The sequence below is a fragment of the Punica granatum genome, chromosome 8 (assembly GCF_007655135.1).
Source record: "Punica granatum isolate Tunisia-2019 chromosome 8, ASM765513v2, whole genome shotgun sequence".
Lineage (NCBI taxonomy): Eukaryota > Viridiplantae > Streptophyta > Magnoliopsida > Myrtales > Lythraceae > Punica > Punica granatum.
In genome coordinates this window covers 19,044,711-19,070,274 of record NC_045134.1, presented here as the reverse complement: position 1 = coordinate 19,070,274, position 25,564 = coordinate 19,044,711, and the positions used below count along the sequence as shown (strand labels likewise).

General features: G+C 38.6%; 3 protein-coding genes and 1 pseudogene across 3 annotated transcripts; 3 read left to right on the top strand and 1 right to left on the bottom strand.

Annotated features, from left to right (window-relative positions):
* The first annotated feature begins 3,036 nt into the window (after window positions 1–3,036).
* LOC116215830 (pentatricopeptide repeat-containing protein At3g63370, chloroplastic) lies at window positions 3,037–6,131 on the top strand. Its single transcript, XM_031551604.1, has one exon. It carries the CDS (start codon window positions 3,110–3,112, stop codon window positions 6,053–6,055), a length of 2,946 nt encoding a protein of 981 aa, XP_031407464.1. The 5' UTR covers window positions 3,037–3,109; the 3' UTR covers window positions 6,056–6,131.
* Window positions 6,132–10,689: 4,558 nt separating this feature from the next.
* On the top strand, window positions 10,690–12,229 carry LOC116215870. The gene has a single exon (XM_031551668.1). The coding sequence runs from the start codon at window positions 11,028–11,030 to the stop codon at window positions 12,099–12,101; it is 1,074 nt and encodes a 357-aa protein (XP_031407528.1). The 5' UTR covers window positions 10,690–11,027; the 3' UTR covers window positions 12,102–12,229.
* A 3,493-nt stretch (window positions 12,230–15,722) lies between these two features.
* On the top strand, window positions 15,723–21,067 carry LOC116188809 (annotated as a pseudogene).
* A 556-nt stretch (window positions 21,068–21,623) lies between these two features.
* LOC116189158 (F-box/FBD/LRR-repeat protein At3g14710-like) lies at window positions 21,624–23,243 on the bottom strand. Its single transcript, XM_031518705.1, has 3 exons — window positions 22,305–23,243; window positions 22,073–22,222; window positions 21,624–21,959 (listed from the first exon to the last, which is right to left on the bottom strand). The coding sequence occupies exons 1-3, from the start codon at window positions 22,662–22,664 to the stop codon at window positions 21,711–21,713; spliced, it is 759 nt and encodes a 252-aa protein (XP_031374565.1). The 5' UTR covers window positions 22,665–23,243; the 3' UTR covers window positions 21,624–21,710.
* Between the last annotated feature and the right edge of the window lie 2,321 nt (window positions 23,244–25,564).

The following is a 25,564-nucleotide window of genomic DNA, read 5'->3' as shown; positions in this document are numbered from 1 at the left end:
GTATCAACCTTCATAGTCTTTTCTCCCACGATAAGGATGCCCCTATCGAACTTGTCCCATCGAACTTGTCTTGGATTATATTCCTTAAAGAAATACAATCCTTAGTAGAATGGTTCCAAGAACCGTTGAATTGGCAATAATCACAGTTTCGAGTCTCCTTCGCCGATGGATGCTTATGACCAGGTTTGAACTTCACCAAACCTAAAAACTCAGCAACCCGAGGCGCCTTCCCAGGAAGTAACTGCTGAATTTGAGGCTCCAAAGGCTGCTGCATCATCAAAGATATGCTCGGCTCCATTGGTTGGTTTGAAGTTTGCGGCATTGCAGGAAAAACTGATGTAGTCAGGAAACTATAGGTCGGCGCCATGGACGCACAACTCATCGAGTTAACTAACCCAAATGGCGTAAAGAATGGATGATACCACGGCGGCCTCCATGTTTTGGTCGAGTAACCCACGATGTTCGTGACACCCTGGTTAGAAGAAGAAGCTATTTAGGAACCTTTGTTGACTACCAAATTTAAATCTTTATTAATCTTCTCCTCGATGAACTTTTCATGAGCAGCTCTTGGCTTCGCTTAGTACCCAAAGCTGCATCAATCGTTTCATTACAACACTAGGATATAGCCTTCATCTCGTCCCTGAGCTGATCCATAATCATAAATGTCCATTTGGGCGTTTCCCTTTTAGACGGCACCGGGCCGTTGGCACCGACCTGAGAATCTTTCTTGTCTTCTTCACACGAACATCTTTCTTTTTTGTGCAAGCGTCTCTCTTCTTCTTCTTCTTCTTGCGCTAAAGCTGCTTAAGAACGTGTCACCATCTTGAGAATTCTAGTACTTCATCGGTGGAAAGGCAAGTCCCACACAGTGTGCCAAAAAGATGTTCACGTAAAAAACGCTCGGCTCCTAATTGGCAACACGCGGGGATGACTCCAGGCGTGCTAGGAAGCACGTCCAAGATACTTGATGTGCCACCAGTCGACCCTACCGATCCAATGCATAGCACCACGGCCTCAAAAGTCCGTGTGATTGAACGACCACTAGATTTACCAAAGTTGTAGTAATAATGAATTAGAGGAACTCATGACTCAGGGATTTAGCCGTTATGCGTACTCCCACTTATCTCCAAGTGCTATGAGAGACACAAGATCCACAAAAGCAGCCGAAAGCTAGCTACTTGTCATCGGTTAGGACCTACTCACATGGCTGAGTTGCGAACCTTTGATGAGCTTGGCTTGCTAAAGCCGACCTTGATAACAGTCATGAAAGCTAAGTGCGATAAGGTAAAGTGGTTGGAAGGTAAATTGCAAGGAAATGATAAAAGTGCTAGGAAAATAAACGATAGAAATGAAAAGGTACGGGTTTTTATTGAAGAGTGTAGGACCCTACAACGCACAAGACGACAAGTATATATAGGCGACACAATGAAACCCTAGAGAATATATCACAATCGGATAAGCTTATAATTACGAAATCGAGATAATATCCAAAATATGAAGTAGAGTACTAGAAAATCTCCCTGTTTTGTTGCACTAATGCATATTACTATATATTTTTCTATATGAGAGTTATATAGGTTTCACCTAACTAATTCTTCCAATCCCTGAAAACACATGGGACAAGTTCTCTAGCCGTACAAACCAACCCTTGGGTTCATAGATTATTGACTCTTCATACATATGATATTAAGATATAATGATATCACTAGATTACATATTTATTTACCATCATGATATTTAGCTTTTTACAATTTTTAGTATTTATTATATCTATTTGATAAAATATATGATTTTTAACATATAGTTTTTTCATATATCAATTTGTACATCATATATGATAATTATGTAATTTTCGCAATAGAAAAATTGATAAAGACCTATCGTTGGCAACATACAGATGTCAACTAGTAAAATTATTAAAACCCACCACCTAATTCTCATTTTTTAATATATATAAAATTTCTTTCCAAAAAAAATGAAAAATATGTTACTTTAATTCTATAATGGGCATGTGGAAACTTGAGTGAACTATCTTTTAACCTAATATTTAGATATAGGTATAGATATTATTTCACAGTGCATGTTTCCATTATATCCTGAGCAGTAGGTTTAGGGGATCATCCTAATGGCTTTTCATACAAATATTAATAAATAAATATATACATATATACTTGTAAGCCTCCTTGTTTGCTTCTTCTCCAAGCAATTCTTCTGTACAGATATTCTTATTTTATTAGAATTAAAACATACTATTTTTAATTTTTTTTATCATAATTAGGCTTTTATACACTTGTTAGATATTATAATGAAATCAAATAATACTAATAAAATAGTTTCTATATTGTTATATTGTTTTTTAGATTTCCTAATTTTACATAAAATAAAAATCAATCAATTATACACGTATTATTATCCAACTTTTTATTATTTAATTATACGAAGTTTATCTACAGGAAAAATTACGCCATATTACCTATGGTTTAATCATTTTTTAAATATATCCCATGCTTTAAAAATTGTTTAATATATCCTATGGTTTATATTTTTCTCCAAATCTATTTCGCCGTTACATCTTCATCAACGTTTAACGGTCTTGCAACTGTGGCCTTTTTTTTTTATCCGGGATAGATTTGAGAAAAAATTAAAATCACGAGATAGATTTGGAAAAAAATGTAAATCATGGGATATATTGGATAATTTTTAAAGTATATGATATATTTGAAAAAACAGTTAAATCATGAGATATATGTGGTAAAAACTTCTTTTTATATTTCAAGAGTTCTCTTAATGATTTTTATATTTCACAAGAATCATTTGCAGAACAAGACGTATCTCCTTCTTATTAATCGTACTTATCACAATTACTAGCATGCCTACCACATACTCACTTAATTGTCTTGATATAATCGGTATTTCCACGTGACGAGATATAATCACCGCCTATCCTAAGCGAGATCTTACGGAAATCCCAGCAAGCAGGAAGGTCACGTGACACTCACGTGCCCTAACGGAGATAACTGAAAGATGAGATGGCGCCATTTCAACGACCTGACCGTTGGAGACCTGTCTTTCTTCTTCTTCTTCTTCTTCTTGCAGGTATAGCTATGAGATGGTAAGCCTAAGCCCCCCAGTCCCCTTTAAATCCAGCATTTCGCCAATTCTGTCAGCTCAATTCAGTCCGAAGCCGAAACCGAAACCTCAGAACTCCATTTCTTCTTCTTCATCCTCCTCCTCTTATATTCGCATGCGTGGAGCCCTCAGGTCTCTTGTCCCTCCTGTTAGTAAAACCCCTCTGCTCTCTCAGAACCCACTCAGTATCTCTCCTCTCAGAGAAATCCCTTTCCGGGATACCCTCGCGGAAGCTTTTAAATCCCTCAGCAAGCTCATCAGCGATGGACTTCGCCCTGTTGACGAGTACTCGCAAATTCTTGAGATCTGTGCGTCGAGCAAGGCTCTGGCTCAAGGCCAACAGATCCATGCCCATGTGATTAAATCGGTTCCTGATGGGGACTCGTCGGTTTTCTTGAACACCAAGGTCGTGTTCATGTATGGTAAATGCGGTCGTGCCCGTTGCGCGGAGAAAGTGTTTGCTGGAATGCCTCAGAGGACGATTTTCTCTTGGAATGCCATCATCGGAGCTTATACCTCCAATGGTGATCCACTTGGCTCTCTGCAATTGTACAGCAAAATGCGAGAATCAGGCTTTTCTCCTGACCCATGTACTTTTGCCTCGGCATTGAAGGCCTGCAGTGCGCTTAAAGATCTCCGATCAGGAACTGAAATTCACGGTTTAGTGATTAAATTCGGGTATGCCTCTGTTGTTTTTGTGGTCAATTCGCTTGTTACGATGTATGCAAAGTGCGACGACCTTGATGGTGCAAGGAGATTATTCGACAGCATGAAAGACAAAGAGGATATCGTGACATGGAATTCGATCATTTCTGGCTACTCTGCCAGCGGGAAAGGCTTGGAGGCATTGGACATTTTCAGGAACTTGAGAAAGACTGGTCTTGAGATGAATACGTACACAACTGTTGCAGCCCTGCAGGCATGTGAAGATTCGAAATTCCAAAAGTTGGGTTCAGAAATCCATGCATTTGTCCTGAAATCTAGTTCTGACCTTGATGTTTATGTGGCCAATGCCTTGATTTCCATGTATGCAAGGTGCAGTAGGATGAGTGAAGCCTTGTGTGTTTTCAACAAATTGGAGGATAGAGATAATATCTCATGGAATTCTGTTCTTTCCGGTTCTCTGCAAAATGGTTTATATGATGAAGCTCTGCAGTTGTTCCATGATATGCAGGAAGTGGGCCACGAGCCCGATTTAGTTTCCATTGTAAATGTTATCTCAGCATGTGGCCGAATTGGGAATTTATTGCTTGGGAAAGAAGCCCATGCTTATGCCATACGGAGAGGTTTAGATTGTGACCTCCTGGTCGGGAATACTCTTACAGATATGTATGCAAAATGTTCTAGTGAAAAGTATATGGGCCGTGCTTTTGTTAGGATTCCTGTGAAAGACAAGATATCTTGGACCACAATCATTGCAGGCTTTGCCCAGAACAGCTGTTACAGAGATGCAATAAATATTTTCAGAGAAGTGCTAACATGTGGGATGGAAGTGGATGAATTGATGATTGGAAGCATTCTTCTAGCCTGTAGTGGATTGAAATCCATGAACTATGTGAAAGAAGTTCACGGATTCATTCTGAAGAAAGTGATGATTGATCTCGTTTTGCAGAACACTTTGGTTGATTCCTATGGAGAATGCAGAAATGTGAATTATGCAGCTCGAACATTTAGATTGATTCGAGAAAAAGATACAGTATCATGGACAGGCATGATATCTTTGTATGTCCAGAATGAGTTCCCCAATGAAGCGTTCTCTGTTTTCCTCGAAATGATGGAGGAGGGAGTTGATGCTGACTCAATAACACTCATAAGCATTCTCTCTGCCGCTGCTGCTTTATCTGTCATGAAGAAAGGGAAGGAAATTCACGGGTATCTTATAAGGAAAGGCTTCACATTAGAAGGTCCCATTGCGAGCTCTCTTGTAGATATGTATGGCCGCTGTGGAGACCTAAAAAGTTCCTACAGAGTGTTTAGTTCCGTTAAAAGTAAAGATGTCATTTTGTGGACATCAATCATAACTGCGAATGGAATGCATGGGCGGGGCTTAGCAGCGGTTGAATTATTCAGGGAGATGGAGAATGAAAGCACGCTGACTCCTGATGAGATCACCTTCTTATCAATGCTGTATGCTTGTAGCCATTCTGGGCTTATAGATGAAGGTAAGAGATTCATTGAAATGATGAAAGATGATTATCATTTGGAGCCATGGCCAGAACATTATGCTTGTTTGGTTGATCTTCTTGGTCGTGCGAACCGCTTACATGAAGCCTATGAATTCATTCAAGTGATGCCAATTGAACCAACAGCCGAAGTTTGGTGTTCCTTACTGGGGGCTTGTCAGGTTCACTCCAACAAAAAGTTAGGAGAAATCGCAGCACGCAACCTCCTACGTCTAGTCCCAGAAAATCCTGGGAATTACGTCCTTGTGTCCAATCTCTTTGCCTCGAGTGGCCGATGGAAGGATGTGGAGGGCCTGAGGATGCAGATGAAGGGGCGAGGGCTGAGGAAAAACCCGGGATGCAGTTGGATCGAGGTCAGGAATAAAGTCCATTCGTTCATTGCAAGGGACAAATCTCATCCCGACTCTAAGAAAATCTACCTTAAACTGGCTGAAGTCACTGAGAAATTAGCTCGGGAAGGCGCTTACGTGCCCGAGACCAAGTTTGTCATGCACAATGTGGAGGAGGAAGAGAAAGTTCAGATGATATACGGGCACAGCGAGAGGCTTGCTATTGCCTACGGTCTGCTCGAGACTCGGGAGGGAAGTCCAATTCGGGTTACAAAGAACCTTAGGATTTGTGGCGATTGTCATACGTTTTGTAAGTTAGTTTCGAAGGTTTACGGAAGGGAAGTTGTGGTGAGGGATGCTAGTCGATTTCATCACTTTGATAGCGGGACGTGTTCTTGTGGGGATTACTGGTAGATGAATTCTATTAACTACTGTATACAGAAGAAGTCTGTACAGATTTTATTGAATGCATTAGATTTTTTCACTCTCCGATCTAATTTTTACTTTTTTTGCAGTATTTTAACCCTTGATACTTATTTTATAAGTAATAAAAAAAATAAACGAAAATTTAGGGGGAAAAAATGCCACTTTATTTGGTGGCTCCGAACCTCCTTTGACTTTACGTACCTTCTTTGGTTTCCCCCTCTCATTTCTCCCTTACTCTCCGTCCGACGCCCTCTAAGCCTCCTCCTCTTTGTCCACTGGATGTGGGAGGCCATTTTTGTCATTTTACTTTATTTGTCTAAAATTTGCCTCTAGATGTGAGAATATTTTTAATCTTTTGATGTTTTCTTCTTTTTCTTTTTCCAATTTTAACTTTTCATGAGCTTTAAACATTTTTTTTTATCTTTTAAACGTTTCGGTGAAAGTTATTTTACATTAAATTCTAATTTTTCTTTTATTTTTTGGTTGTTTTCTCAGTTTTTTCACTTTTTCTCCGAACTTTTACAAAAGTTTTCCTTGACTTCCTATACTTGTTCTTTTCCCCAATTTTTCTGAATATTGTTTTATTTTCTCTTTAACCTTTCCAGATTAATGTTTTTTGCACCTTTTAATATTTTGTATTTCAATTGCATTTAATTTTTTTTGAATTGTCCTTTAGTTTTTATTTTTTATATTTTCTCAATTTTATGTTTTTATTTTTCTTGTCCTTTTAAGTTTTCTTATTATTATTGTTGCTATTGTTGCTACTATTGTTGCTGCGGCCGCTAGCGCCGCCGTTGCCGTTGCCGCTGTTGAAATAAATTATTTTATGATATAACCTTATTTGGAAACTCAAATAATGAATGAAATATACCTTTATGAGAAAAATATAATTAATTCTTTTACCAAGTGATTTCTTTTATGAACATTTTTATTTTCAATTTGCATCAAATATGTTTTCATAAGTAACTCATATCTTTTTATAAATCTCATATAAATGATTTTTATTATGTATAAAAATATGAAAATAGATCATTTTTCATTTTTTAATTGTAAAAACCAAAATGTTAAGATATAGTACACACTACTTCTTTATTAGTATATTATCGATGCTATAGATATATACATATACTCAATTGCTAGAATTATATATAAGAGCAAAAGCTTATTTACGAAAACTATCTAAAATATCTTTTAGTTATTATCATGGTAGAAAAGTAATAAAATATTTTATTTGAAGTATTTTCTTGAAAATAAAATTAAAATTGATTAAAAGTTTTTAAAAAATAAAATTAATTAGTTGCACTAAAATATTTAATAACTAATAAATGTATCAATTCTCGTTTATTATCTGATCATATGGATTTGCAGCAAATATATTAAATATAATTATAGTACTTTTTTAACTCTAAATATTATTTAGATATAAAAAGTGCATGAGAATTTGGTAGCATATAAAGTTGAATAGATAAAAAATTATAGAAATTTTTATAAATTCATATTATAATACAATACTTCTTTGCTAACAATAACTAAAAATAATTAATAAATAGTTTTTAATTCTTTTACTATTTAATGCATTTAATGCAAGAATTTTACTTTCTTTTTTCTTATAAATAATATTTTAACCATAAATCTAATTTAAACATTTACATTTATGACCCTATATAATATTGATAATTTACTTTTCTAACCCTATTTTATTGCATTTGATACAACTTTATATATATATATATATATATAGATGAATAAATAAACAATTTATAAATTATTCGACGGTCAAAAAATTAAACGCACTTTCAAATTGCTGAATTACAATTATTGATAAATAAATAATTTGTTCATCATTCGATGAACAAAAATGTTAATTAGACTATACAATCGATTGCGCCATAAAGCTGAAGTGGATGGGAGGATTTGGGACCTTCATTTTAGGAATAAGTTTCAAAATCAATTAAATTTATTCAAATTCATGAACACTTAATATATACGAAAAATGCATAAGAGAATTTATAAAGTTCAAAAGTTTAAAAACTTTATAATTTCTACTCTTTTACACAATAGAATTGAGGATTTGGACTTAACATAATTTTCTAAAATTATTTTATTAGAAATTTCATCGATAATTAAAACAATAAATATGCACACGGTTGAAACAATAAATATGCAGACGGCTCTTACTTATAATTCTTGAATTGAAAATTTGTCACTATAATATAAAATTTACCATATTCAAACTCTCTAATCCATATCAATTATTATTTTCATATTTAATTTCTTACTATGAATTTTTTGACAAAGCCCATGCAACCCACGGGTTCAACGACCTAGTATATATATAAACTTGACAACGCCCAAATAAATAGGGGCAAAATGGTAAAACCATTACTAATTCCTATGTTAATATACCATATAGAAATTAAATGAATAGCTAATATTCTAATTAATAAAATATATGAATATAAATAAAATATTCAAAGAAATATGAAATGATATTTCAATCACTTATTGTTGTATCGTTAATAAATAAATAAATAAATAAATATATTCATTATTAAAAAAATATAAGCATCTATATAAACTTAAAATTAATTTAATAAATTTTAAGAATTATAGCCAATCTTATAAAACCTTAGAGTATATCTCTCACCCAAGTGATTGGGTCATTTTATCTAAAATTACTCAAATTTGTAAGACTTAATATATGAAATATCAGTTATAATAAGCACAATCAAATAATGAAATTTAAAAGTTTTGATTGGCTTAGAGTATTATTCTTTCATAAAATAAAACTAGTTATTTTCAAATTTTGAATTAATTTTCTGACAAATTAAATTGATAATTGGAATGAAATATATGGGTTACATGAATTTCTTACTCAAGAACTTTTGATATGTCTTAGATATATATTCTTCCACTACAAGTCCGAATTTATTGAATTAAAGTTTATACAATATAAAAATAATTTCTTTAGGTGTTAATATAAACTATAAATTAAAGTGATCAAAATTTGGATTAATTTTATTACAAATTAGTTTGATAAGTGAAATGATTTATATATTTAATGAATTCTTTACTTAATAACTTTAATTAAGAACTTTTGATGTATCTTTGATATATATTATTTCATTACAAGTCCGAATTTTTCAGCATTAAAACCTATATGTTACAAAAAAAAATTGTTGCATGTTAATATAAACTATATTATTGTTTTCATATTTAAACTATCATAATAAAATTTTATATATAAAATCCGTGCAATGGACGGGCCCAATAAACTAGTGTAGGATATAAAGAACGGCTTTTATTGCGTGACCTTTCGTATTACCACTAATAAAGCTGGGGCAATTGGGGCGATTTTTGATGAGCATCTTCAATTAAACTAGCTGATGCATGCGTGTGTTGAACGTGAAAATTAAGTACACAACTATTATATATGCTTTACTGTAATAATATGGATTGAGATATATATGACAATCAATGATTGGTTATCCTCTTCCCTAAGGGCACAGGCTAGATAAAAATAAAAGTCAATTTGTTCTCAATTAAGTAGGAATACGTCAACAACTTTTAACTTTCTTAAACTTATAAGAGAAGCAGATTATTGGGTCAAAATAAATAGTAGAAGAATTTACGGGGGGTTTATGGACCATTTTTGGGGCAAAACTTGTAATTTTAAATTTTTGCATGCTTAATTAATTGAATTTTACAATATCAGCAGGGGGAATTCCCGACCCTGAAGCAAGGGTTTGTCTATCCCTGATTTCAGCCACGCTCAATTGTTCATATCGTTTCAACCCTATCGATGATAAGTGCCTCTTGTCCAAGTGGAAGCCCGAGGTTCTGAGGCAGAAGGACGTACGAAAAACGGGCCTGAGTGAGTTGTAAGCTAAGTAGGAGAGAAAGGGGAGGGACAAGATGGGGCAAAATTTGAAAATGTGAAAAATTTAGATTTTTTTTAATAATGCAGGGTGTTCGGAGTTCGCCTGACTAATTTCACGGTTCACGTAAATATCCTGCAAGCTCACGGAACAGGTGTGTCCAGCCACAGGCCGTGCAAGTAATCCAATATAAAGTATTGTCCTACATGATGTCCAATGCGTGATTTGAATCCATTTTTTTAACTCCAAATTTTCTAGGTGTTCAAAACTCACAGCCCATTTTTTGAACTTCAAATTTTGAAGCTTTGGGAGTTTTTAATTTTTTTTTTTTACAAATCAAGGAGAACCCTCTAAATTTTATAAAAATATCAACCAAATAAGGTTGTCAAATTATGAAAACACTTCTAAAAGCTTTAGTACCCTTTAACAAAATATCAAAATGAGACTTTTGAAACTCTTTCAAACACTTTCAACTCATCGCCCTCTTTAAACTTCCTTAAGCTCTCTTAGCATAACACCTCTTCCCCTCCATACTCCTTAACAAAAGTTTATCTAAACAGTGACGATGAGTTGCGCCTGAACATGGTTTTAGTTATAGGCGGTAACGGCAACGTACTGCTAACGGTGGGGCACCTTTCCATGTTTCTCAAAGTTAGAGGGCTTAATGTTAAATTTTAAAAATTACAGGGACCAGTATCAAACAGACAAAAGTATAGGGGTACTGGTAGAATTCTTCGAAGAAGCTGTTCACTTCACCCTGCCGTTACAACGTTCCCTCGTCCTCATCGCTTCTGCTCAGCTCTTCCCCGCAGGCGCTCTGCAAATCACAATTCGAGCCATGGACGTCTCTACTTTGAGTGCTATGAGTCTCGCGATTTGGGGAAGTTGAGTTTTTAATTCGATCGGCCTGTGTATGCTTAAGAAGAAGAAGAAAATGGAACCTCTACCTGCAGCTCGCTTGGAACCCAATCATCCCCTCCTGCAGACCAACCGTTCGATGGTTTGCTCCAATGAAAAACCACTTGAGATGTTGCTGTGGCAGTGGCTCAACTAAACTATCTTTGATAACCTAGAGGCATAACATGGCGTTATATTGCCCAAGAAGAGTCATTCTGCTTGCGGGCATGCTAGAATCTTGGCTTGGTCGGAGATTCTGTTCGAGGGCCTCGGTCTCTCTCAATGAGGGAATCGGAAAATCGGAACCCGGGTCGCCCTGTGATGGACCAAGGAAGGGTAATTGGTCTTTTGCAGGGACGCACCTGAACCTTTCTCCGTTCTTTCAGGGCACCGAGCCTCCGTCGGGTTGTTACTCAATTGAAGTTGTGGATGCTGAGGCTTGGCGGGTCTCTGCAGGGTTGTCTCAAGCATGGCATGGAAATACTACTGGGAATTCAGATGGAGGAAATTTCATCGAGTCAGTAGAGGAGCCAGCAGGACATAATGAGACATTATCTAATGAAGGGGGTGGTGGCCCTGATCTTGACTTTGACGAGATTGACAATATGAGAATCCGTGGGAGCCTCTTCTACAAACTTGACAGGGCATCTAAGGAGTTTGAGGAGTACAAATTCGACTTCCACAGGAAGAAGTCCCCGAAGCATAAAGAAGACCCCAAGGGGGTCAACGAAAAGGAGGATCCCATCCGAAACTCCCCTTCCAAAGTTGAAAAGCTTCACAATGTGAAGAAGTTGACAACAAGGGACGATAGGCCTTGGCATTTGCTCGATGGATCCTACGAGATGGGCAGTTCAAAGGAAGAGGAGAAGAGGAAGTTGCGGGTCCCGACCTTCAATGAAGTTACTGGACCTTACCACGAGCCATTTTGCTTGGACATTTTTATTTCAAAGGCCTCGGTGCGTGCCTGCATTGTCCACAGGGTGACGAGTAAGGTTGTGGTCGTGGCTCATTCAATCTCTAAGGACATGAAGTTCGACCTCACTTCAACAAGGAATGCCAGGGCATGTCAGGCTGTTGGGGAAGTACTGGCTCAGAGGGCTTTGGCTGACGACATATACGACGTGGTGTACACTCCAAGGAGAGGGGAGTTGTTGGAGGGGAAGCTCGGGATCGTTGTTCAGGCAATCATCGAGAATGGTGTCAAAGTGAAGTTGAAACTCAAGCAGAGGAAGCAAAAGGGTGGGAAGCGGTCATCCTAGTCTCTCGTCACTGTATTTAGAGGCTGTGCGACAGTTTGATTTACTTATTAGGCATAGAATGTATGTGTAATGACTCCGTTCGCCATATAAATGATTCTGCTCCATAATGAAGATTCTGTTTAGCATCAGCTTGGAACTATGTGATTACATATCCCTTCTTGTGGTATAGGCAGCAATTGGATATTTAAGCATATATTACGAAACAATTTCACCAATTTTACAAAGCAATTGGATGCATTTCCCTTCTCTAAACTGATCCGACTAATAAGATCCTGTCAGTAGTTGAGCTTTAACCAGATGTAGTAGAATGTTTCACTTTCACCTTCATCACTTATCATCGATTATATATTGAGGAGGGTAATTTCTTCTTCATTGTGTAGGCTAACTCTGGCTGCACTCGTTCGGGACTGATAATCATTTTGTATCGAGCAATATATAGCTTAAAACCTGCGAGATACAGATCCATTATATTTTATCATCATCATCCTCCAGGTGTACCTAACTACCTTTGGTTCTGACAGACCATTTTACCAACCAAACTGATATCGGATGATGGAGTCTAAAATTCTCGGCCATATACAGAAACCAAACAAAAACGTGATTGTAATTTTGAAGTTGGCGTACTTCCTTTGATGAACTGCCAACCATGAACATGTAAAAATTCAGTGCATCCCCATTGAGGAATGTTGATGCCAATGCCGTCAGTATTGAACATTTTCCTAAGGAGGAATTTGCCTTCATCGGTTAATAATGCCTACGGGTTTCTTGTCCCCCAGGTTGAGCCTATGTAGAGTTCACGAGCAAATTAAGTCTAAGACATATGATGTTATATAAATATGATGTGACGGCACAAGCGAAATTGGAGAATAGTATGAAAGCAGCATCATGAAAACACTCATTGGAAATAGTATGATGAATTTCTTAGGGCATATAGACTTGTGGAAAATCGCAGTTCTTTGAGATTCGGGAAACTTCTCAAGAGGCAGAGGGCCGATGAAATCTCCTTCACCTGGCCAAAGTCTATTTCTACATCGAGGCTTTGTAAATTAAGGTATTCACCCGGAAACTTCTCAGGCGACTCTTCTTGAGACCAAAGCAAAGAGCATGTAATATAAAGGCATCCATGAAGTGTCACAGCTATTACACTACGATGTTCACTTAGATGACATTAGTGCAGTCCATTTCTATTTCGGTTATGACCTTAAGCAAGAACTTTCTGACAGCGAGACTTCTAGCATTGTGATAGAAGAGCAAAGAAATTGAGGAAGTTCTTGTCAAATCTTTGGTTCTTCTGAGCCTCCTGATATTTGATGCAGTTACCGAATCCAAGAGCAAGCACTCCAAATGCAATACCCTAATCTCGTAAGAGATCCGCCAAGCGCGTGTGCAGAAAGTGTGATTGCTTGATTCTATGCGAAACAACTTTTGGCACGCCTAGTGGGATCCCACCGAAGTAGTGCTAACATCGACACGAACAACTACGGTTATTCATCGTAGCTATCGATGAGCGATTCATGCCGTCAAATTTTTATGATTATTATTCATCCTTCGGTCAATCGCCATTGATGCCATCCAGTTATTGTTCGTCGTCCTCATCGACGGACCATTCCACATCGCCCACATAAGCCCATTAGTCTATTCCATTGAACTAGGCCCATTAGTGTTCCTTATAATTGAAAAAAATAAACTCAGATTTTTCTAAGATAGTAACCCAGACCCATTTCATTTGTTTTGGACCATAAGCCCGTTAAGTTTTGGTCCACTCAGCCCATTGAGCTTTTCTTTGGCCCATTTTGACCCTTAGGGTCTCACCGACCCACTTGACCCATTGGGCCTTGTCCAGCCCTTTTGGCCCATGGGAACCTCCCCAACTCACTCGGCCCATTCCAGGCCCACTTAGCAGATCTTAGTCCTTTCGGTGCATTTGTTTATCTTAAAGGTTGCATGGTGGATCTACGTGGGTTTGAGGCATAGAGGAACAATTGGACTTCAGTTAAAAATGGCAAGTTAAATAGTAGACTCAAGGATAGTATACCGAGTTCAGGCTAGAACTTGACTTGTGAGCCTCGGGATTGTAACATGGCCTTTGAAATCGGACATTTTATCCAAAGACCGACTTTAAAAGATTCACTAAGACATGAGGTTCGGTATTCGGAACCCTTAGAGAAATCATAAGTGGTTTACTGACCTTTAATCGGCATAGTGGCGACTCCGGGGGTGGATCTATGTTGATAATAGCAGGGTCACTTGACCCCACTCAATTTTCAAATATATTAAGAGTGTCACCTATAGTTATATATTTTCTATCTTAGTCCTGCTGTTCTTGAAAAAATAAGAAACAATTGGGGTGCAATATGTAAGGCAACCTCACTTATATTCCTTCCTCTCTCATATATGAAAGAAAGCAAATCTTTTGGGTCAACTTCGAAAGGTTATCACTCATCACCCTGTATTGCCCCCAACTTTTTGTCTTCTCCCCCAAGTCAAACTTTTTCCCCATTCTCACCCATCTCTCCCTCTTTGTCACAAAAAAAGTCAGTTTCTCTCTCAATACGTTTAAGAAACCCCTATTAATTATTTTGATGGTTTCGGTTATCTTATTTACTTTATTTTGGTGTTGTTGTTAAATATTATATTATTTTTATTTTTTTATAAATCATAAGAGAGTCGTTGTCCGCACCCATTAAATTAGGGGTCTTGAATCTGCCCGTGGGCGACTCCCATCCTATTCGAGTCCTAACATGGACTAATACCCAAGTGGATATTCAACTATCAACAAACTATAATATAGAATTTGAAGATTTACGGATATAAAAAGAGGAGATAATGGCTCATGAGCACGTCCCTTGTATAGAAATTTCGGTAATATTTGTACGTGGTGAAAGCTAAGATTATCCTATGTGTAAGTACATTGCCCAACGGGACACGTAAACTTGGTCCATGATAGATGACCCGGCTACTGGGTTCCAATTTTCCGTGGCCTTCTTGACAGAAAGTGCAGTGGACTTTCACCTGAAAAAAAAACCACTTTATAGAAAGACAAGAGAAAAAAAAACATGAATTTGGCGTTTATTCTCCTAAAATAAAATCAAATAAAATCTCCAATTCGACATTAACGCAAAATATCTATGCGGGAAGAGTTTTTTAGTGGGCTAGTCTAACTTAATTTTGGATGAGTCAAACCATTAAACTTTCACACCTCCCCAGAAAAAGAAAAAAAATTGGAAATGCCGGTCTTTCAAAGAAATTCCACCGGTCCTTTGAACGTTAGAATGTCAAATGGTCTGCCGTAATTCTTAAGCAAATAATATTAGCAGTCTTTCCAACATGACTTAACTGGGGACCGAATGCCGACAGGGAAGGAGTAAAGTGATGGTGAAATCACTCAGCAAAGTCAACGAAATAATGGTCAGTCAAGCCATGGCTTAGTTGACCGAGTTACTTATGAAGCTAACTTCCTAAAAATTTCATTTCAAACCTCCTTGGAGCCGGGGCCTACAAATAGATACATTTCGATAAAAATACGAAACTGCTTATCTAGCCAGCTCTTTTCACCCGATCGACCGATGGGGACGATAGGCGGTTGGAGCTATAAGTTCTTGCAATTTGCTTCTACGTCTTGCTTTTTTGTAGTTCCGACGAACTTCATGTTGGCGCAGCGGAGAGAGAAATGGTAAAAGTGGGTGTCATGATAGACAAGAACTCTATAGTGGGGACCTATATTGACATGGGGCTGTCCGATTTTTATGATGAGCATGCAAGCTACCGTACGAGGTTGTCTCTTTGCTACAGGGATTCCCATAAAGATGTCGTTGCTGCCGCTTCCGCAGGTAAGTGTTGTATAATGTCGTAATATGCTGTCCACAAATGGTTTTTTCTTTGATCTCTCTTATCAATGACCCAAAGTAATTGTTGTAAATTACTCTAAATCTGAATTATTTCTAATCTTAATAATCTCTATTTCCTAATAAGTCACTAACATTATTGCCACAAGATCTTCGTACATTTTTTTCATATGAGATCACGAGTTATCCTTAGTTTATTAACTGATATTAAATCCTCACCTTTTATTCAAGGTTTATTTTTTCGGTGTACACTCCGGTATCCGAAAGCCTAATTTGATCTCAATTAATCCAGTAAAGCCAGGTCGGCTAACTAAGGGGTATAGCTCTCCCAGCGTAGATTTTTTTCATATACATAACTCGAACTCGAAACCTTATTTAAGAGGAAAAAGTATCGAATCGTTTAAGTAAACTCACATTGGTTTATTCAAGTTTATTTTACTATATCAAATTGAACATTCAGATTCCGAACACTTATTGACCAATTTGCGTGGCAAGTCACAAAATGAGGTCGCAATCGAGCAAAATCTTTACTTCTTAATTTCCCACGGTTTTGGAAAGAACCTTCTTAATAAATGAAAGCGAAATAAATTGTCATATTAGGGCAAACTTTTCAACATCTGACAAGTTGCAATCTCTCTTGTTACACGATATGTATACAACCTTGGATTTGATGGAAAACGAAGAAGTGCATGCCATAATTGGACCAGAATGGTCCTCGCAGGCCAAATTCGTCATTGATCTTGGAGCTAGAGCCCAGGTTCCTATCATATCATTCTCGGCCACGAGTCCTTCCCTTTCCCCGACCCAGAACAGCTACTTTGTTCGAACTACATACGATGATAGTGTCCAAGTGAAGGCATCGCTACAGTCGTTCAAACCTTTGGTTGGAAAGAGGTTGTTCCTGTCTACGAGGACACCGACTATGGCAACGGCCTGATTCCATACATCACTGATGCCTTTCAAGAAATAGACACCCGGGTAATTTGCAGATATCGGTTTCTCTGGTGCAAAATTATGTTGCACCTGGATACATGTACGCATATTTATGATCGAGATGTTAATATACGTGGTTTGTCTCAGGTACCTTATAGAAGTGTGATCCATCCATCAGCCCATGACATTGATATACTAAATGAGCTCGTAAAGCTGATGACAATGCAGACAAGGGTTTTCCTGGTTCACACGACTACTTCACTCGGGTCTCGGCTATTCTTGTAGGCAAATAAGGCAGGGATGTTGAATGATGAGACTGTGTGGATTGCGACTGATGGGTTGACATCTTTGCTCGACCCAGTCGGGTATAGAGCGAAAGAGTCCATGCAAGGGGTGATAGGGGTGAGGCCTCACCTCCCAATGTCGAAGCGACTGGAACGCTTCAAGAAGAAATACTTAATCAGTGAGATCATCCATCAGTACACTTTCTCCACAATAACTTGTTATGTATGAGGCTTCAGCTCCAGGTTCCAGTATCTAATAGTTCGAGTATTTAGATTGGAAATGAGTTTAGCCCATATAAACACGTGAAAATTAAAGACATTTCCTCGTACATGTAGATGCTGATTTTCAACGGACCTAGTTGCCTAATTAACTCGTTTTATCAGGACTTTGACCATAACAAATATATAGTCATCTCCTCAATGACGTTGTTTGCCCCTGCAAATGATTTTCAGGGACTAGGAAGTTGAATCTCTTCGCCTTATGGGGGTATGATACCGTTTCCGCATTAGCCAATGCTGTTGAGATGGCGTGGTGGAATTCCTCCACGTCTCAAAACCGAAGGAGGATGAGGCCAAACCCGAGAACCAGACTGAACCTTTCTGCCCTAGGAGTCTCAGAGATGGACCCAGAGATTCTCCGATGGATACGAAACTCCACAGTCAATGGACTTACGGGACGATTCCAGCTGGTGAACGGTCAGCTCTGTCCTTCTAAGTTCGAAGTCTTCAATGTGGTTGGGCACAATGAATGGGTCATAGGGTATTGGACCCCTAAACACGGGCTCTGCAGTAAGGTATCTTCTTTTAGGTTCTTTTTCTTTTTTTTCTCCGGTGATCATCTTTATTGATGGTCTTACAGTCGGGACTTTCCCCAATTCTGAAATCAACATTTCTTTGCACCCAAAAAGAACCATTTCAAAATTTCCCCCCTTTCTCATTATTTTTAATAAAGACACATTTGTTATCATTATGGACATAAGTCCAAGCGTTTCTGAATCTGGTTCTTAATAGTGAAACTCTTGTATCTCTTTAATTCCTATTCTCCCGCGACACTCAAACCCTGGGCATGACAACATGTGATCCTACATGGACGCGAGAAATCTGGCTCTTATATTATTATAAATTTCTAGGGTGGCTTATTTGAGAGAGATTATTAGGTGATCCTATCTCGCCACATGCCATGAAGAAGAACCAGTTAAATTGCAATAAATTAAATAATAAGTGCTAATCACTCGATTAATTGTGGAAGTCTTCTTAATTGAAGCAATCTTATTGGTTCTTCCTCACCACATCATTATGAGGTAGGATCATTCAAAATTTTCTCCTTATTTGGATTTGGGCCTATTTTTTGACTCCCAATGCTGACTGATAATAATCAAGTCCAAAATCTTATTTCGGGGTCGAAAGAGAAAGCTATTGCACTTAACTCCAATTATAAGTTGCCTTCATATTTTTATCTCTTCCCTGTTTTATTTAATAAAAACGAAATCAAACTTACTCCTTGGTAACCTACAAGAAAAATTGAAATATGTTCTATGTAACCAAACAGGTCATAATTCATATTACATTCCATGTTTATTACATTACAGCGAACCAAGTCCAATGGAAGTAACTTCACCAAAAAAGAAAAAGGGTGTCGAACTTCCAAGGATAACCTGATGCCACCCATATGGCTCGGGGGAACACGACAGCAGCCCAAGGGTTGGGTGATTCCCACAGTGACAGGGAAGAAGATGAAGATCGGGGTCCCAGTCACCAACGGGTTCAATGAGTTCTTCAAGATTGTTTGGGACCCATGAACCGATGTTCCAACCAATTCTGGGTTCTCTTATGATGTGTTTCTTGAGGTGTTGAAAGAATTGCCCTTCGCTCTTCCATACGAGTTCAAGCCGTTCATGAACGCGAGTCGCCAAAGTGCTGGATCTTATGATGATTTGCTCTACCAGATCACACTGGGAGTATGAATATGATATACTATCGGGGGCCCGAATTTATCAATCTCATGGTTGTTTCTTTTGTTAATAATTTAATTTATGATGATTATTGTCGAAGTACTGTTATTTGCAGGTAGTTGATGCAGTGGTAGCAGATATGACCATCATTGCAAACCGGTCCAACTATGTAGACTTTGCTTTGCCCTACTCAGAATCAGGCGTGTCGATGTTGGTGGCAATGAAAGATGACGAGCGAAGGAACATGTGGATCTTCCTAAAGCCGCTCAAGTGGAACCTTTGGTTAACGACTGGCCTGGCTTTTGTATTCACGGGCTTCGTCATGGGGATCCTCGAGCGCCAGAAGAACGAGGACTTCAATGGGTCCCCAAGCGAACAATTCAGCCTCAGTCTCTGGTTTTCCTTCTCCACGCTCGTTTTTGCCCATCGTGGGTGAATCTCTCTAATTTCTACCTCTAATCACTTATGTATCTGCTAGAGCTTTCGTACGTAGAACTTACGCTCATTTTTGCCCACCATAGTTGATAGAATATCTGATAGTATATATTCACCCAAAAAACAAAAATTCACCCAAAAGAAAAAAAAAAAGAAAATCTGATAGTAATTAATAGACTTTCCATCATTGAAGAATTTGCCATCTGAGTAGGGCCACATATATTACTCTTTTTCGGTTATAAGGAAAACCCAATACCATGGCTAGTAGAAGAATGGGAAAAGCAAAATAAAGTGGCATTGTAAATCTCAATAGTGAAGATTATGCCCAATACCTCTTGGTTTCATATTGTTGACTTGCCCCTGCAATAATCAATCCCGCTTCTTCATATTTATGCCTTAAATATCACAGAACATGATTGAAAAATAAATTATTATCAATTAACAGGGGAGAGGATAATGAGTAACTTGACAAGACTGGTGCTGGTGATATGGGTGTTTGTCGTGCTGATCATAACACAGAGTTACACAGCAAGCTTGGCCTCATTCTTGACCGTACAGCGGCTACAACCTAAGTTCGCTGACGTGCATGACCTTGTGAGGAACCGACACTATGTTGGATACCAGAAGAACTCGTTTGTGAAGGAGCTTCTAATACGAGAGATGAACTTTGACGAGTCAAGGCTGCTTCCTTACAGCTCGCCGGAGAAGTACCACGAAGCACTGATGAAAGGAAGTGGCAACGGTGGGGTTGATGCGATCTTCGATGAGACTCCCTACCTCAAACTTTTCCTTGCCAAATACTGCGACAAGTACACCATAGTCGGACCGACCTACAAGACGGATGGGTTTGCCTTCGTGAGTTCTACTTCTCTATCTCTATGCAGTACGCACTATTTACCTCTAATTCCAATAAAACCAACATATAATTTATTGAGTTCCAATATATATATATATATATATATATATATATCTTGGAAACACTTTTTCTTTCTTGCATTTCCATGAAATTAACCCACTACACTTTCTGCAAACAAGAAATAATCCGATCCTATGCACCAAAATCATCCTTTACGAACTTTTTACATGCCCTTTTCTTAATTTAGGCCTTCCCTATGAGGTCTCCGCTGGTTTCCTATGTCTCAAGGGCAGTGTTGAAGGTCACCCAAGACAAAGCTAAGATGGATGCCATCGAAAGGAAGAACTTTCTTAGCCTGCAGACTTCATCATCCCAAGACATGATGACGGACCAAGATGCAAGAATCTCCACGGACCTTAGCCTCAGCGTGTACAGCTTCGGTGGCCTGTTCATAATCACTGGGTTCGCTTCACTGTTTGCACTCGTGGCGAAGCTTCTGATCTCGAACTGGCACCATTTTTCTTCTTCGCCTTCGAGATTCCATCTAGTTTGGTCCAATTTCTTCATGGAAATATTGGCAAAGAAACCCGGCCTTATTTGTTCTTCACTGGGGACTTCAGATAGGATTACATCAAGGGTAGTTGCACGGACCAGTTCCTGAACAAGTGGTGGTATGCTGGTAGTTCATCAGCTATCGAAGGTTCCATATTATGGTATGTAATGGAGCTCCCCTTCCAAAGACGAGAAGCTTCACGATGTGAACAAGAAGTTGATGACAAGAAACGAGAGGCCTTGGCATTTGCTCGATGGATCCTATGATAAGTCTCTTCCACGCATCAATTTAGAGAGTTGAGTTTAACCTTCCTCTGGTATTTCCGGAGCTTGAGAGTTCGAACACGAGTCATTTCGTGAAAGAATCCAAGTATATATGTTGATCGGGAAACTTTCCTGTACAAGAGCCAAACAATTTGTACTTGTATCTTTGAAGTAAATGTCCTCTGATGAATCTCCAACATTCAGGATTTTAACACCATTGGGAATGGTGTGGTGATGTCAATGCCATCAGAATGAAACCAACATTCACTGGTTAATCATGTCCATGCCCGACTTACAGCTTCCACTGAACAAGTCGTGATCCTAATTTCCCGCATCTTCATAGTTAACAAATCCATGGAGCTCCCATTATTAATGAGAAACAGACTAGTCACTGATATATTAACACAAAAGTAATCTGTTCGGGGACAAATAAGGATCCCAAAAAGCAGAAATATAAGGGCTGCGATCGCCCAAATACACGACCTTGGCTAGAGGTGAGGCTCGCTCAAATGCCAAGAAGTGTGTCTCCAGCTGGGGCCTCCACCGTCACCTACAACTCTAATTTCCATCCTTGGCAGCATATGGGATTGCAAAAGTAGGAACTTCATGAAACCCATCTCTAACATAGTGCCCTGAATCCCAGTAAATGGTGCAAACTTCAGCTGTGACATTGGCAAACGGTTACATTCCCAGAAGTTGCTCATTGTATCCACGGTTTCTGGTCCCCCAACTTGAGCCTACACAGAGTTCATAAAGTAAACTCCAAGTCATATGATGTGTGAAAGAGTGGTAGCAACAGAACATATTCATCAAGAACAGTATCATGAATTCTTAAGGCATATAGACTTACAGAAAATCGCACTTCCTCGAGATTCGGGAACCGTGTCATGAGGTAGAGAGCAGTTGAAATCTCCTCAACACTGCCAAAGTCTATTTCTACATTGAGGCCCTGTAATCGTAGATTGGGCAATATCCCAAGTGCCTTAAAAGCATACCAACACTAGGAACAAACAAAAGGAAATGTCAATTATGAAGCAGACAACATTAACTAAATTTTTGCTTACAAATCATTAACTTTAAACCTTGACAGATAAGAAATCCATCGAGGGACCTCCCGAACAGGTGAAAAACAGTGGTGAGAGACCCTGACTGAACTTGCATATTGGGCCCGTGTGAAACAGTAGGACATGATTGATCGCATTTGCCAACCCTGATGACTCGTCATCAAGGGAAGGAGCTGATGACTCGTCATCAAAGGAAGAAGGCATGCAGTCATCATCGAATACGAGCTCGAGAAGTGCGGTCCACTTGTACCTCCAGCTGCTGAACAAGACACTGTTTCTCACAGCCTCGCTGATCGATAAGCGTGATAGAATCAGTTCTTCCACGTGCCCTGGCAATTGACTTAGTCTGTCTGATTCTTCCTCCACCTGAGAGGTCATCGTGATCCTCTTTTGCACCTTTGATCATTACAAAATGTTCCTGAGCAGTTTAGACTTGAACCTGCAGAGGAAAAGGATAAGTAAACGGCACAGACTATTATCAACCACAGTAAATCTGAATCTCCAGCCACAAATGCTGCTGTTGCAATCTATGACAGACTCAAAGAAGGTTCTATAGAAACGTGAGGAGGATGTCTGTTCTGCAGAGCTAGCGTACATCATCCCTGCGAGATTAGATGTTCTTCTCATAGATATGCTTGCATCAGACTGGCCTATGAGAGTGATCAGCGTGGAGAAAAATCAAGAAAACCCTTGCTCACTGCTGCTCAAACGGCAACGTTGATCCAACTCCGATTCTTATCTATCCTCTCATTTCCAAAGGAAACCGCCGCTGCGAAGCTAAACTCTCAAGATCCCCCAACTTATTGCCCTGCCCCCATTAATTTTCTCTCTTGTTTTTCAGAGGATGCTACCATACACTAACGTTACTTGACTCACAGATTCAACTCAAACAAAATGACCGCAGAGGACCATGCACGCATAGATGCAACTCAAAATGATTGATAATCTTGAGGACCGCAGAAGCAGGTCCATTGTAACACATGGCTTATAAATAATGCTCTTCTAGGCCTTGAGGTTGGGACTTCGATTTATTCTCCTAAATTTTTAACTTGGAATACATGGCTTATAAATAAGTCACTTGACCTAATTAATTAAGCCAAATAATCATTAAAATAAAAAAATGAAAAATGGAGTAAAATAGATGGGTCTAAAATGAATTCAGATTAAATTATTTGACATTTTTACTTAGCAATCAAAATGTCACAGGTTCATTCTAAAAAAAAAAAGTTCCAGGCTCGAAACTCTTCGTGAGGTTATTCGTGTTTTTCAATTTATTAATTATTAGGATTTATATTTTATTGAACTAGACCTATTAGTCTTATAATCTAAAAAAATAAACTCAGCTTTTTCTAAGATAGGAGCCTAGACCCATTTCATTTCTTTTGGGCCATAAGCCCATTTGGGTTTAGGTCCACTCGACCCATTGAGCTTTTCTTCGGCCCATTTTGACCCTTATGGCTCTCGCCGACCCACTTGACCCATTGGGCCGTGTCCAACCCACTTGGTCATGGGAACCTCCCCAACTCAGTCGGCCCATTCCAGGCCCATTTAGCAGATCTTCATCCTTTCGGCGCATTTATTTATCTTAAAGGCTGCATGGTGGATCTGCGTGGATTTGAGGCATAGATGAACAATTGGACTTCAGTTAAAAATGGCAAGTTAAATAGTAGACTCAAGGATAGTATTCTGAGTTCTGGCGAGAACTTGGCTTGTGAGCTTTAGGATCGTATCTTGGCCTCTGAAATCGAATATTTGATTCAAAGACTGACTTTAAAAGATTCATTAAGATATGAAATTCGGTATCCCGAACCCTCAGAGAAATCATAAGTGGTGTATTGGCCTTAAATCAGAATAGTGGTGACTCCGGGGGTGGATCTATGTTGATAATAGTGGGGTCACTTGACCCCACTCAATTTTCAAATATATTAAGAGTGTCACCTATAGTCATATATATTTTCTATCTTAGTCCCGCTGATCTTGAAAAAATAAGAATCAATTGGGGTGCAATATGTAAGGCAACCTCACTTATATTTCTTCCTCTCTCACATATGAAAGAAAGCAGATCTTTTGGGTTAATAGTATGATGAAATTCTTAGGGCATATAGACTCTCGGAAATTTGCACTTCTTTGAGATTCGGGAAACTTCTCAAGAGGTAGAGGGCCGATGAGATCTCCTTCACACAGCCAAAGTCTATTTCTACATCGAGGCTTTGTAAATTTAAGTATTTACTGGGAAACTTCTCAGGTGACTCTTCTTGAGACCAATACTAGGGATAAAGTGAAGAGCATGTAATATGAAGGCATCCATGAAGTGTCACAGCTATTACACAAAGACGTTCACTTAGATGACATTAGTGCAGTTCATTTCTATTTTGGTTATTACCTTAAGCAAGTACTTTCTGATAGCGAGACTTCTAGCATGTGAAAGGAGAGCAAAGAAATTGAGGAAGTTCTTGTCAAATCTTGGGTTCTTCTGAGCCAGCTGATATTTGATGCAGTTACCGAATCCAAGAGCAAGCACTCCCAAATGCAATACCCTAATCTCGTAAGAGATCTGCCAAGCATGTGTGCCGAAAGTGGGATTGCTTGATTCTATGCGAAATAACTTTTGGCACGCCTAGTGGGACCCCACCAAAGTAGTACTAACATCGACACGAACAACTACGGTTATTCATCGTCGCCATTGACGGGCGTTTTATGTCGTTAAATTTTTATGATTATTATTCATCAACCGGTCAATTGTCGTTGATGCCATCCATCGGTAGCTCGCTGTCGTCCAGTTATTGTCCATCGTCCTCATCGACAGAATATTCGACGTCGCCCACATAAGCTCATTAGTCTATTTCATTGAACTAAACCCATTAGTATTCCTTATAATGAAAAAACTAAATTCAGATTTTTCTAAGATAGTAACCCAAGCCCATTGAGCTTTTCTTCAGCCCATTTTGACCCTTAGAGCTCTCACCTACCCACTTGACCCATTAGGCCTTGTCCAGCCCACTTGGCTCATGGGAACCTCCCCAACTCACTCGGCCCATTCCAGGCCCATTGAGCAGATCCTAGTCCTTTCGGCGCATTTATTTATCTTAAAGGTTACATGGTGGATCTACATGGGTTTGAGGCATAGAGGAACAATTGGACTTCAGTTAAAAATGGAAAGTTAAATAGTAGACTCAAGGATAGTATACTGAGTTCAGGCTAGAACTTGGCTTGTGAGCCTTGGGATCGTAACATGGCCTCTGAAATTGGACATTTAATTCAAAGACCGACTTTAAAAG

Coding starts and splice junctions, on each gene's coding strand:
- LOC116215830 (XM_031551604.1), top strand. CDS start 3,110: ATGGTAAGCCTAAGCCCCCCAGTCCCCTTTAAATCCAGCATTTCGCCA.
- LOC116189158 (XM_031518705.1), bottom strand. CDS start 22,664: ATGACCTCTCAGGTGGAGGAAGAATCAGACAGACTAAGTCAATTGCCA. Junction 22,223..22,304: donor TGGATTTCTTATCTGTCAAG/GTTTAAAGTTAA, acceptor GTTTGTTCCTAG/TGTTGGTATGCTTTTAAGGC. Junction 21,960..22,072: donor TCGAGGAAGTGCGATTTTCT/GTAAGTCTATAT, acceptor AACTCTGTGTAG/GCTCAAGTTGGGGGACCAGA.
- LOC116215870 (XM_031551668.1), top strand. CDS start 11,028: ATGGCGTTATATTGCCCAAGAAGAGTCATTCTGCTTGCGGGCATGCTA.